Source organism: Ictidomys tridecemlineatus, chromosome 16 (genome assembly GCF_052094955.1).
Source record: "Ictidomys tridecemlineatus isolate mIctTri1 chromosome 16, mIctTri1.hap1, whole genome shotgun sequence".
Taxonomy (NCBI): domain Eukaryota; kingdom Metazoa; phylum Chordata; class Mammalia; order Rodentia; family Sciuridae; genus Ictidomys; species Ictidomys tridecemlineatus.
Window position 1 is genome coordinate 7,904,594 of NC_135492.1, and position 14,218 is coordinate 7,918,811.

The 14,218-nt window shown below is 34.0% G+C and overlaps 1 protein-coding gene across 1 annotated transcript in view; it reads left to right on the forward strand.

Moving 5' to 3' along the window:
* LOC144371429 (ankyrin repeat domain-containing protein 26-like) overlaps positions 1-14,218 on the forward strand; it is a 56,483-nt gene that overhangs the window by 32,824 nt on the left and 9,441 nt on the right. Inside the window, exons 4-6 of the mRNA XM_078033749.1 lie at positions 3,054-3,150; positions 8,365-8,438; positions 9,859-9,952. Of these exons, the coding sequence (XP_077889875.1) occupies positions 3,054-3,150; positions 8,365-8,438; positions 9,859-9,952 (265 nt within the window). The remainder of the gene's footprint in view (positions 1-3,053; positions 3,151-8,364; positions 8,439-9,858; positions 9,953-14,218) is intronic.

Sequence of the window (14,218 nt, forward strand, 5' to 3'; positions counted from 1 at the left end):
ATGTAAGAGATTTCTCTCCTCATCTTCCCAGTATTATTTGCCTTCTTGATGATTGCTTTTGTGAACGGTGGAAAATGGGAGGAGCTTGATGTTGTTTTGATTTGCATATTCCCAATTGATAAAGATGTAATGATTTTTTTTCCCTGAAATGTTGGCCATTTGTATCTCTTATTTTGAGAACTAGCTGTGCATTTGCTCATTTATTAAAAAGGTTCTTGTTTTTCTGGTGTTAAGATATTTGCATTAATATTTTTAGGATATTAATCCTCTTTCAGAAGAATAGCTGGCAAAGCTTTTCTTCTTTTCTGGAGGCTACCACTTCTTACTGTTTTGTGTTTCACTTACTATGCAGGAATTTTTCATTTTGATGCACCCTCTCTTATCCATTGTTGCTCTTATTTTCTGAGCTGTATGGGGCTCTATTCAGGAAGTGATTGCTTACATACTGAAGTGTTTTCCATATATTTTCTTCTAGTATTTGTAAACCTTCTAGTCTGGTACATATGTCTTTAGTCCTTTCTGAATAAACTCTTGTACAGTGTTAGAAAATAGGCATCTAGGTTTCTTCTTTTACATATAGATATCTAGTTTTTCCAAAACTATTTTTAAAATGTTGTTTGTCTTTTCTCCAAAATATGTTTTTGGTGTCTTTGCCTAGTATCACATGACTGCAGCCCTGGGTTTGCTCTCTGACTTCTTTTCTATCCATTGGTCTATGGGTCTTTCTTTACACCAGGACCATGGTTTTTATTACTATGGCTCTGTTTTATATTTTGAAATTGGGCATTGTGGTTTATTCATTGTTTCTCTTATGATCAGTAGCACTTGGTCTAAGTATTTTTTTGTTTGTTTGTTTTTCTTCCATACAAATTTAGAAGTGGTTATTTTCCCCCCATTTCTGCAAACAATATCATTTGAATTTGAATGGGAATACATGGAATCTATAATTCATTTATGGTACTATGCCCATTTTCACAATATTAATTCTGCTTCTCTATGAACATAGCAGATCTTTTTACTTCCTATTGTTTTCTTATTTTTTTTCCTTTAATGTGTAATTTTTTTTGAAGAGGTCATTCACTTACTTGTTTAGGGTTATTCCTAGCTATTTTTAAAGTTATTTGAATGAGCTGTTACTCTTGCTTTATTCTCTCTAGGTTTGCTATGGTATATACACAGTTTATTTTTATATGTTTATTTTTTATCCTGTTACTCTGATGAATTCATTCATCAAAGTAGAATTTTCATAATATATTATTTATGTTCTTCTAAGAATAGGACTAAATCATTTGCATATAGAAATAATTTAACATTTTAACTTTCCTATTTGAATCCCTTTTTTTCTTTTTCTTTTTCTAAAATTTTAAGTACTGTGATTAGTGAGATTGGCAGCAATGAACATCCTTGTGTATTTCCTGATTTTAGAGAAAATATTCTTCGTCATTTTACTATTGGCTTTGGATTTGGTATACTTGGTCTTTATTTTAATAAAATTCTCCTATTTCTAATCTCTCAGGGCTTTGTCATGAGGGTCATTGAATTTGTCAAAGGCTTTTCCTGCCGCTTCTTAAAAGATCATGTAATTTTGCTCTTGATTCTATATGTGATTTATTAGTTTTATTGATTTGGATGTATTGAATCATCCTGGATCAAAATCAGCTTTTATGGATTTTTTTTTTTTTGTATGTCACTAGAGTCTCAAACCAGGAGCATGGTACGAAGGAACCACATCCCCAGCACCTTTTATTATTCACTTTGATAACAGGTCTCACTAAATTTCCCAGGCTGGCTTTGAAATTACATTGTTCCTCAAACAACCTGATGCTTTTCTGAGAGTATAGACCTACACCACTATGCCTGATATGTATGTTATTTTGTAATGTGTTGTTGAATGTGGTTTGCAAAGATTTTATAAGAATTTTTATACTATGTTCCTCAAGGATATTGATATCTAGTTTTTTCTTGTTCTGTCCAATCTTCACTTTTCCACTCAGGGTAATACTTTTCAGAATTGCTTTGGAAGCATCTTTCCTTTGCTCTTAAATGTAATGGGGGATTAATATCAGTTCTTCTTTAAATATCTGATAAAATTTAGCCATGTATTCACCTCTGAACCTCTGGTCCATAAGGCTTTTTATTATTGCTTCAACCTAATTGCTTGTTATTGAGCTATGGTTTTCTCTAACTATTTGATTCAACATTTTACAACATATTTCATTAATACCACTTAGATTTATTTATCTTTCAATTTTGTTCTTTAAAATAGTCTAAATTTTTCACATTCATTAAAATATAAGTTTTCTAATAGTCTCTAGAAATTTTCTGGATTTCAGTGGTAACTGTTTTAATATTTCACTTTTTGTTTCTAGCTTTATTCATCTGTATCTCCTTTTTTCTTTTAGTTCCCTTGGCCAAGGGTTTATCAAGTTTATTTACCATTTTAAAAACAAACTATTTGTTTCATTATTACTATATTTTTTTAAAAAATTATCTATTTTATAATTTTGACTCTGACTTTAATGAATTCTTTTCTTGTATTGGTTTTAGAACTCATTTACTGAGGTTTTTCTTAGACCTTGGGATGCATTATGAGGTTTTTAAATTGAAATATCTTAGATTTTCAAATGGAGGTAGCCCTTAGTATAAACTGTCCTCATACAACTGCTTTTGGTGGATTAGTGGAGAGATATCGGAAGGGTTAGAAAATGTACTGGGCAGTAAGATTTGACTAAATATAGTATATGCAATTCTGTATAAGTTATAATGAACCCCATTATCATTTATATATATATATAATCCACAACCCTAGCCCTCGTATTGATAGTTCTCTATTGTCCTTCTATCCTGGTTTTATAGACTTAGTAGACAAATGAATATAATATTTGGCTGATTTGCAGAGTATATATAACACTGTGATATAAAATATTTCAATTTTTAATGTGTACTTCTCTAGTTTTTAATCTAATTTATTTCAAATCTGGAAAATTAGGGGTCTCCTTAGAATACTGATTAGGCAATCTTCATATAATTCATTAGTTGTTTAATTTTACCAGACGACTATCTCTCAGATTCTTCCTCAGAATAGTGTTGGTCATTCATTTGGTGATGCACATCAAAGAGAAAAAGATGGTATAAATGGACATACAGAAGGTAAGAACCACTCATTATAAAATCATTGGATATAATGCATGTTTAAAACATGAGCACTAGTATGATTTAATAGTGGAAGGAATGAAAATAATAAATAGTATGGGAGTTGAAATAGTGTATCTTATCAAGTTGCAACCACAAGGGAAGTTGGAGTGGTCCTAGAGGAGCTGAGTTATTAAGTCCAGACCTGCTGAAATTACAGAAAAGTTGGGACATAAGAAAGGGGAGAGAAGAATTCAGAAATGAAGAATGAGAAAAGACTATAGACAACAACAACCAAAAAAAAAAAAAGAAAGAAAGAAAGAAAAAGAAAAAATAAGCAGATGCACATTGATGATGGCCTGATGAAACATTCCTTGGAAAGATTATGACTTCTAATACATCTACAAATTGGACTACAAAATAGGGAGAATTTTAAATAGATGAAATAAATGGCCAGGCACATGGTGCATGCCTATATTCCCAGTGGCTCTGGAGGCTGAAGACGGAGAAATAATTTTTATTTTGAAGCCAGCTCAGTAACTGAATGAGGCCCTCAGGTATTCAGCAAAACCCTTTCTCTAAATAAAATATAAAAAGGGATGTGGATGTTGCTCAGTAGTTAGACACCCATGGGTTCAATCCCCAGTACCAATAACAAAGCAAAAAGAAACATCAAATAGGAATGTTAAGTTAGAGGAATTGGTAGAAGATTAAGCATTCGTAAGAACTCTCAAATTTTATTGAATCATATGTTGGGGACCATGTACAAAATGTATGTTTTGACTCAGCAGGTCTTTGGTTCTACACCCTGAATACATTCAAAGATGCTTCCAATGCTCCTTGATTCACAGACTACATTCTGATTTACAAGAGCAGTTGAATGAATTGCCCTTTAGAAAATCTGAATTAAGAGCCATTGTGTTTTAGTTCATGGCATAACTACATTAAATTAGAGAATAAATCTTGCTTTGTTTTTGATTATATCTGTTGGCAAAGAGGAAGAACAAATGGATGAAACATAGAAATTGTATTTTTTAAAATATTTTTTGTAGTTGTACACAATAAATTTATTTATTTATTTTTATGTGGTGCTGAGGATCGAACCCAGAGCCTTGCACATGCAAGGCAAGCACTCTACCACTGAGCCATAACCCAAGCCCCCAAATTGTATTTTTTAAAGATTTTTTGAGTTGTAAATTGACACAATACCTTTATATTATTTATTTTATATAGTGCTGAGTATTAAACCCAGTACTTCACATATGTTAGACAACCGCCCTAAGACTGAGCCAAAACCCAGCTCCTGAAAATTGTATTTTTAAGATACAGTTACTGCATTGGGAAGAAAGTAGTGGGAATAATCTAAACAACAACAAAAAAAAAGAATCAAGACTACAGGTCTAGAGATAGCTTTTGAAAATCAAAGGGAGGAGGTAGTGAGGAGGGAATAAAATTAGCTAGGTAATTTTGAAGGTAATAATAAGGAGACTGAGGTAATGCATTTCAGCTGGTTTCACTATATTTGCCTTCAAACAAAAGTGAGAATTACTAGTTCAGAGATGGTTTTAAGCAGGGGAAACTGTTAGAATTGGGGCAACCAGCCACTTTAATTCCTTTGCTCCACAACTACCAAATAAGGGGTGTATTGATATCAGTATTTGAGATCAGAAACATAGCTTTTAAGAAACATGGTACATTTAAAAAGACAATTAGTTTTTTTCTTTAATAAAACCATGGCTTTGGGCATGCTAGGAATGCACTCAATTACTCTGCCAAGTCCTTTTCTCTAAATAGCTAGTATTCTGATATGACAGATATTTTATGAAAATCTTTGAAAGTCTAAGAAGTTATATCAAACAAGGCTCATTTTGTAAACAGCAGACTCTTTAGGTTAATTTCTTGAGTACCAAAGCTGTTATTTTTTGTATATATGCTAATGAATTTGAAATATAAAAGGTTTTTCATGTCTGATAATTCTTTTGCATTTCAGTTCACTTTTCCCCTTTGGATTACCATATATTAATATTTTATGCTTATTAAAAATTTTTATTAGATACAGTTCCTATGTCTTCTCAAATGAATGAATCAAGAAACTTTGAGTGTGTCAGACAAGAGGATATATTAAAAGAAGATACACCACTGTCCTCCATGGGTATGGAAAAATGATTATTTTAATAAGTGTATACCAAAGCTGATCATTTCTCAGAACTTTCCTCCATGCAAATGAATTATACTTTCCACTTGACGGTTATCACAACTTTGGACTTAGTATATTGTAGGACAAATGGAGGAACAGGATACATACCTGTAATAAAGTTCATGAAATGATTGTGACAGGCTACATTAAACATACCTGCTGTTAAATTATTTTCTTTATTTTATATATTTATGCCCCAAAGTTTCTCCTTTGCTCCTCTGATTAGATATCCCCATTCCCTCAATCAATCCACACCTTCTCTTGGCATGTGTGCATTCCCTATTATATTTGTGGTAATTGGAAATGTAATCTCACTTTTGAAAACTTAACTCAATGCTTAATTAAACTAATATTGGATGTTTTTCTTCAATATATTTGAATCATGCTGCTGTACTCAACAAAAACCAGCAAAAACAGAAGTCCAAATGTTAAAATATTATTTATCAAAGCCAACCCTTGGAACTTGACTCCATGTCAATTCAGCAGGAAGGTGTGGGTGATTTTGTCATATTCATGTTTTGTGAATTGTGTATCCCTTTTGCTTTTCAGTATTTCAGAATTTCACACATCCTGTTGTGCAGGTAATTATAAACTTCTATGTTTATCTTGAATTATTAACTGTGTATAGTATAAAATGTACAACACGTATTTAATATCTACTTTCCAAACCCATACAGCCTATCTTAGACAGGAGTTATTTTCTTCAAAAGAATACAGTGGGGACAACAGAAGAAAGGATATGCAAATCAGGTAAAAATATATATATACATATACATACATACACACATACATACACATTCCAGTGTCTATATTGGCATACATGTTTAAAATAATATCTTTAAAGTCACAACAAAATGATTTCTAAAAAAATCTTTATCTCAGACATTTTTAAAATTAAATTTCCCAGAATTCTTATACCTGTTAGGTGAATTATGAGGCTCTATTTTCCTCCAAATTTTTATAAAAACTTATTGCATAGCTGCCAATAATTTCCAAATCTTGAGAGATGAACATACAAATATGTGTCTGAACCCAGAGATTAAGTATAGTGTGTGAAACAAGACCCAATCAAAATTTAATTTCAATTCTAATATAATACCCACTTTATTGAATACTTACATTGAACCCGTGTTGTACTTTATGCAGCTGAAATTCTATGTCCTTCATCAGTTGTGATTATCTCTGTATTAAACCATACAAAGTATTATTGTGTATTCTTTATATTATTCATTTTCTATAAAACTAATAGAGTATTTTTAGGAAATTACTCTTTTATGATTTTTATTGACCCAGAGTTGTAAATTCAAAACTACTTACACAAACCACTTTATATATTCCCTCTTTATGCTTTTCTTTCTTTTTTGTTTGCTTTTGTTTTTAGTTTACTTTTCAATGGTGGGGACTGAACACAGATACTTTGGCATGCTAAGCAGTGGCTCTGCTTATTCATTGGAAGGTTGGGTAAATCCAAGATTCAGGAAACTGACCCCCAAGCACTAAAATGAGTCCCTTAACATACAAAAATGAGAAATTTAAATATTACATGCTAAACCCAAAGAACTTATACAGTTGGTGTGTTTTGTTCTACATGCCATTTGAAACCTTGTGTAACAGTACAGAGCCTCTTATTCCAGGGACCCAGCTTTGTCCTTTATTACTTAATGGAACTTCATTCTACACTGGTCCCAGAAAAATGATATATCCTCTATTTTTCATGGAACATTTTTTCCATTCTGGCCTGCTTCCCTCTATTTGGCACTCCTGCCACCTTCTTATTCGTTTCTGCTCATGCATATGCTCTCCACACTCATCCTATCTTCAGCATTTAGAGCCATCTAGCTACCACGCAAATGTGACTATGAACCTCTCTAGAAGATAAAAGGCCAGCTTTTAAAATTACCCAGAAATCTTTCATGCATTCAGCCTAACACTTTATCCTTTCCCTTAATTTTACTGTCATCTTGATGGCTCCTCACCAATCCCTGTATTTTCAGACAAATACTGACCCATTTAATGCTTCAATCTGTGTCTAGCTACAGCCTTTTAAGCTTTCCCCATTTTCTGCCTCTTATTGGTAACCTCATTCCTTTAGTCCCTGCTGAATCCTAGCTGTAGGAAAGCCATTATTCCTGGCACCTTTTTACTCTATTCTCATAGGGAACATAATAATTCTCGGTTCAAATAAACTGTTGATGCTAAGGTAATATAAAAGAGGTCTTCTCAAGTTCAGGAGCCAAAGGGCTAGATGGGAAGGAGTAATTTACAAGTCAACTGGTAGGTATCCAGTTGAACAGTGGCTGAAATGCTGAGACACCTCAAGGGGGTAAAAAGCAGTTTATGACAAGGAGATTGATAATCATGCAGGACTGAACAGACTAAGTCTTACAGAAGAACACATTTGTTTAGAGTAATGTAGAAAAATATTGCATATGCAAGATGTTCATTGATAACAGTATAGTCTAAGTCATTGTGGAAATGACTATTGATGAATAGTTGTTTTTAAAAGTTACTGTTATGGGGAAGAGAATACCAAATTGTGTGTATCCCCACATTTCTATAGTGTTTTTAAAATTTAATTCTGGCAAATTTTCATTCATCTTGAGTGGATATACCTTTGAGATATTCTGGTTTCTTAAACCTGGTGATACATAGTGTCTCCTCAGGTAGACTATTGAAGTTTTATACCACTAAAAATATTCCCTGAAAAAAATTCTCTGCTGGGTACACTGGATCACCTCTAAACACAGCTATTGGGAGACTGAGACAAGAGAATGGCAGTCTCAGGCCAAAACAAACACTTTAGAGAGACCCAGTTTCCAAAAATAAACAAATATACAACTCTGGCAGAGCTCTTGCCAATGTTGCAATGTTCTAGGTTTAAATCACTGAGTACACACAAGTATACCACACCAATAAACAATTAAAGAGGTAATAGCACCTAAAATTCAAGCTTATTATTACTTTTTATTTATGGCAGACTATCATTCTCTCTAAATGTTCTAAGTTGTTTACCTAAATCTACATACATTTTTCAGCTGAACCACTTTGGTTCTCATCATCTGAAGAAGAGGAAGAAGGTCTTGATGACACCAAAAATAAGCAGCCACAGGTGTGTTCACTCAGATATATTTTTTTAAACTTCTGATTTCTTACTGTATTCCTTGTTTTAAGAAAGTCAATATGGGCAAATTTGATTACCTTTCATAACAGTGGTTTGAAATCTAAAATGATAATTTAATATTGAAACCTAATAGAATTTAACTGGTTATGAATCTGAAAATAGCGTTAAAATTCAGGATAACATATAGATAAATATTATCCTTGTGATTCGGGCAGATTTTTTTCTGAATATTATTTGAGTTTCTGTTTTTTAACCCCTGAAAATGATGAAGAAGTTAAAATTAGTGGTTTTGCTAATAACCATTTTAATTAATGAACATAGATAGTGATGATGGTCATTGAGTACATTTATGGTAAAAGATGGTCCTTCCCAGTGGCTCAGTTTTAGTTACATATAAACATAGAAAATCACACCCATCTCAGGTGCTCTGTGGGTATCACAGGCAGAGTGAGTGAAAAGACACACATACATGCAGATCCTAATCAGACAGTAATTTCAGACCAGTTTTTCTCATACACTCAAATGTGCATAGCTCACATACCCAGCCCATGGATGGCTGGTGAAATCCTTGAATTCATTTACTATTCTAAAAGCCAAAATTCTGGGTTTCATTTGGTCTGAGGCTCTCTATGGTGCCTCTCCAGGTTTTCTTTTTTCAATAGCTGCTCTTTTTTTAACCAGAATGCACACAGGAGCCAATATGACTCAAGCTCTGAAAAATAGTCAGGAAGTGCTGTACATTTTTGTGCTGTCATTTTTCTTCATTGGTGTACTTTGTAGTTCTCTCTTAGAGGAACATGTTGTTTACTCTACCCAGATCCTGTGTGTTGCTTTCTAACAGTACCATAGAAACATTTCTTCACCCTACTTTGTCATTTTATTAAACTGGATTTTCTCTCAGTGAAACACTTACTATAAGCTCTTTAGATCCTGTGAGACTGTGATGACCAAAATGAGGCAAGTCCAATAAAGTATTATTCCTGCTCAACATCATATAATTTCAAATCTCTTATCACACTGAGTCTCATAAGTCTGTTATTTAAAACATGTAATGCAACATAATATTAATTATATTTCTCAAGAATGTTTAATTAAGTATTTAATGCATTCTCATCTTGTGGGGTTGTGATATATGGTTGTTTACACTCTTAGAATACATGCATTTATGTTATTAAATTTTCAGGGAATACCTTTTCTATGATATCCATCCTGCTTTTACCAAATCAGGAGCCATTGGAAGACAAGAGTTCAGCTTCATCTGAAGTACAAATTCTAGGTTGCCCTGTGGAAAATATGACTGTACTTATCTACATTTTAATTAGCTGCTTTCAAGACCAAAATTTGGGTGATGTCTAAAAGAGTGATAGTGAAGTTTTAATGTAGCTCATTGGGGTCCTTTATTTTGCAGGTATTTTCTGAGGGTGGTCCACAGATGTGCATTTCTCACTCATCTGTAGAGAAACATTATATAGCAAAAGAGAAAGCAGATGGACATGCCCATGGTAAGAACTACATACTCTACACAGTTCTTTGGAAAAAATATTGATTTCTAACATGAGTGCTGATTTATTCTAATACTTGGAAAAATGAGCCTAGTAAACAGGTAATAATGAAAAAGTGAGAAAGATAATGAGTTGTCTCTCTTAAGACCAAAGTCCAGCAGCAGGTTATAGTGGAAGTGTCCCTCTTAGTTTCTATACAAGACAGGCATAGATCATAGGGGAGTTGGAAATTGTGAAGTAGAGAGGATAAGGGTGAATACACATTGGGAAAGGCAGAGAGAGTGAGTGCAGCGAGTAAATGAAGGAAAAACAAGCCATGAAGGCTGATAAATTTCAGTCATGTACCAGAATAAAAAGACCACCTGTTCAAAATGTGGAAGGAAAGTGTGAGTTTCCAGTTGTGCAAATGACTCAAGGTGAGAATATTTTTTCTCACTGCTCATTTCTGAGTTGTCATTAGAAAGGAATTGACATGTGAAGAACTGATCATGAAGAAAGGAAGTTTTTTTTTCTTTTTAAGTGAAATGTTCATAAATCCATGTGTCTGGTCATAAATTTATATAAAACAATATTGTAATTAAAACAAATGAAAAATAAAAATACCTATATCATAGACATTCTTGTCACTACCTGGGATGAAGCTAAGATGGCAGACACAAAAGTATGGGAAGTGGAAAAATGTGCAAATTGTTTTGGACTGATACCTAAATTCATAGGTTTTTAAAATATTCTTTAGACAATTTGGAAAGGAGAAGGGAGAATAGACACTGAGAAAAGCAGAGAGAATACAGTGAGTAAATGAAGGAGAAAGGACTTCTTCTAATATTTCAGGTTTGGGAACATCATTGGGTGGAAAACTGGCTCTATTATTGTAAGGCATTTGAAGGCAGGGAAATGAGAAGCAGACTAAGTGCAGACCCAGACTCTCAGACTCTAATAGATCATCTGTGGGGATCCCTATTCAAAATGTATACTCTGACTTACCTGGCCTGGACATCTATGTTTTCTTCCATGTAAGGTGATTCCAATGATCACTATCTGCCGGCCACCATGTAAAGTGGTTAGGAGAGAATTTCCTTTTAGTAAAACTAAATGCAGAGCAACTGGAACATCAAATGTAATAAAGTTATTGCATACATCTATTTTTTATTCTGATCTTGTCTGTTGGCAAGTGATAAGAACTCAAAGTATAGAATTTATATTTCTTAGGTCTAATCCTTAAATTGGGAATTAAGAAAGAGTGGTGGACGTGGGTTGTAGCTCAGTGGTAGAGTGCTTGCCTTGCATGCCTGAGGCACTGGGTTTATCCTCAGCAACACATATAAATAAATAAACAAACAAACAAACAAACAAACAAATAAATAAATAAATAAATAAATAAAATGAAGACATTGTGTCCATCTACAACTGAAAAAAGAAAAGAAAAGAAAAAGCAAGAGTGGGGATAATTCATAGACAAAATGGAAAATATAAAGAATCAAGACCAGAGATCAAGATGTTGCTTTTGAAAAGTTCCTGGGAAGGAGAAATGTGGAAGAAACAAAATAAGATAGCTGGGTAATCTTGGAGGGAATGAAGGGGGAAACTGAGAGCATGCAATTCAGGGGCTATCGGTATATCTATCTTTCACAATATGTGAGAGACTGTAACTTGTCCATCATTTGAATCATGAGGGGCTTGTAAGTTGGGGAAAGATTCCAGCCATGACCATCTTTTCTCCATACCTATCAGACATACTGCTTGCTGTGGTTTAAATTGAGTCATTCTGAGGAGCAATATTACATTTCAGAATCATTCGTGATTTTTAATGACAACTCTACTCTTTCTCTTCTTTCCTCTCTTCCTTCCTTCCTTCCTTCCTTCCTTCCTTCCTTCCTTCCTTCTTTTCTTTCTACTCCCTTACCTCCCTCTCTTTTTTCCTTACATAATTATTTTCTGTATTTATTTCCTATTTGCCTGAAAATAAAATTTTGATCATGGGCATTCTAGAAATTCACTTCATTACTGAGCTACATCCTCATCCTTCAAAAGCTAATTATAATTTTTTGATAGGCTTGGCCTTTTGTGAATACACTTAAAACACTGGCAAGTCACACCAAACCAAACTCATTTGCAAACAGAACTCTTTATACAATTTACTCTTTGAATACCCAAAATCTTTGTCATATATGCGTGTGTTTGTGTGTGTAATAATATATTATTTTTATCAGATAAAGCTGTGCTCTTCCATTTCAACTTTCCCTTTAAATTTTTATGTCTCAAAAATTTAAACCAATTAACCCTTATTTCTCAGATGTAGAAACTATCTGTTCTCACACAAGGGGATCATGAAAATCTAATCTGTTTAAACCAGAAAATACATGAATAGAGGATGCACAAGAGGAACCAGCATCCCACCTGAATATAAGAAACAAATAATAGATGTCATAGCTTTCAGTGTCAAAATATGTATATCAACTGACTCCTTCAGAAATCTTTGTTGAGAAATGAACCTAACATTTCCCTGGGATCTGAACACAGCTTTGGCCTTACTAAACAAAAATGAAAGGACAAATGCAGTAAATATATACATACTTAAAATTATAAAGATTAAATCTTTTCAATAGTATTTCAGAAAGATAGGTTCAATGGCTTGTTTTTGTTTTGACTTCACCTTTGCCATTGAATCTCTTAGAGACCATCTTTGCTTCTCCACTAGAGGATTGTTGGATTCTCCATCAATCTGTATCTTTGCATTGGCATATGTTTCCTTGTCTGTTTTATTTATGGTCATTGGACAAATAATCTCAGGTTTGTGAAATGAACAGCATGTTTCACAAAAACTATTCACAAAATTCCTTTAGTCACATGATTGTTGTCAGCCAAACCAGCCAGCACAGAAACCCAGGAGATAGCATAATTTTTAGCACAGCTGAACCATGGACCTCAGATGTGTGTGGAGGCATCTGTAATGTATGAGTTGTTTTGTCCTCTTCAACTTTTCTTGATTATATACCCCTTTTGTTTTTCAGCCTCTAGGGATTCATCTGATTTCAGAAAGGTAATTAAATTTCTATATTTATTCTAAATTATTAACTTTGTAGTCAATGAAAAATACACTCTTTATGTACTATCTTCTTTCTAAGTGCACCGATCCCATCACAATAAAAGAGGTGCTTCCACGGAAAGGATTAGGCAAGGTGAAAGAAAAGACAGTCAAATTGGGTAAGTTTTACATTAAAACACTCCAGGGAACACAATGTTAAAACACTTGAAATGCTACCAGTGTTCTCACATGTAAGGTGGATTTCCCAAAGAGGTGGGAGGATTTTCCTCACAATGTCATCAGTAGTCACAGAAAATGATCTCTCCTCTGTTTCTGGGAATATCCCCTCTATTCTGAGTTGTTTCCCCTACATATCATATTATTACATTCTCCCTATTTCCACCCTTTGGAGTGAACTAGCTACCATGCAAATGTAACCATAAGCATCTCTTTAGAATGTGAAAGGTCAACCTTCTGAAATTTCTTAGAAATATTTCCTGACATGACCCAAGCCTCATTCTGTATCTTTATACCTTTCCTCTGCCTCAACTGTCCTCTGGCATTAGGCCTCACCTATCCCTTTATTCTGAGACAAATCCTGATCTATTTCATACTTTTCTCTGTGTGGGCCTACAGAATTTCATGCTCTCACCATTTCCTGCTCTCTGGCTACTCACCTCTCGCCTGTCTTTTTTAGGGGTGAGTAGCCAGATAAAAACACCATCCTTGGGGGCACATTTTCTCTGCCTTCTTAGGTCATTTTCTCTGACACTTCAGCTGGTCACATTAGCTTCCAGACACATAGGTTCCCCTTTGCCCTTCTCACTGGAGTCACATGGGTATAGTCTAGCCTGCACCAGTTTTTTCTACCTTCCATGAGGCACAACCTAGGTTTCTTGATAGGCACTTCCAGGATCCTCATGTGTGTGTGTGTGTGTGTGTGTGTGTGTGTGTGTGTGTGTGTGTGTTGTTTAGAGGAACTGAATCAAAGAAATACTGTTGCACTTTTTTCAAGGATGGCTATGGCTTCAGCACTCCCATCACTCTTTGAGAGAAGAGCATGCTTTTTAAGCACCAGTGCATAGTGCATCTTTTTGTCAGATCACTTTAAGCAATATTTTTGATCTCAGGTTTCTCCTTAGCATGGCACATCATGGTACAACTTAGAATGCAAATTCCTCTTTTCTCTCTCCCTTTGTCTGAGGCACATCTGCATGCAGGTTGTAGGGTTTTTTTGTTTA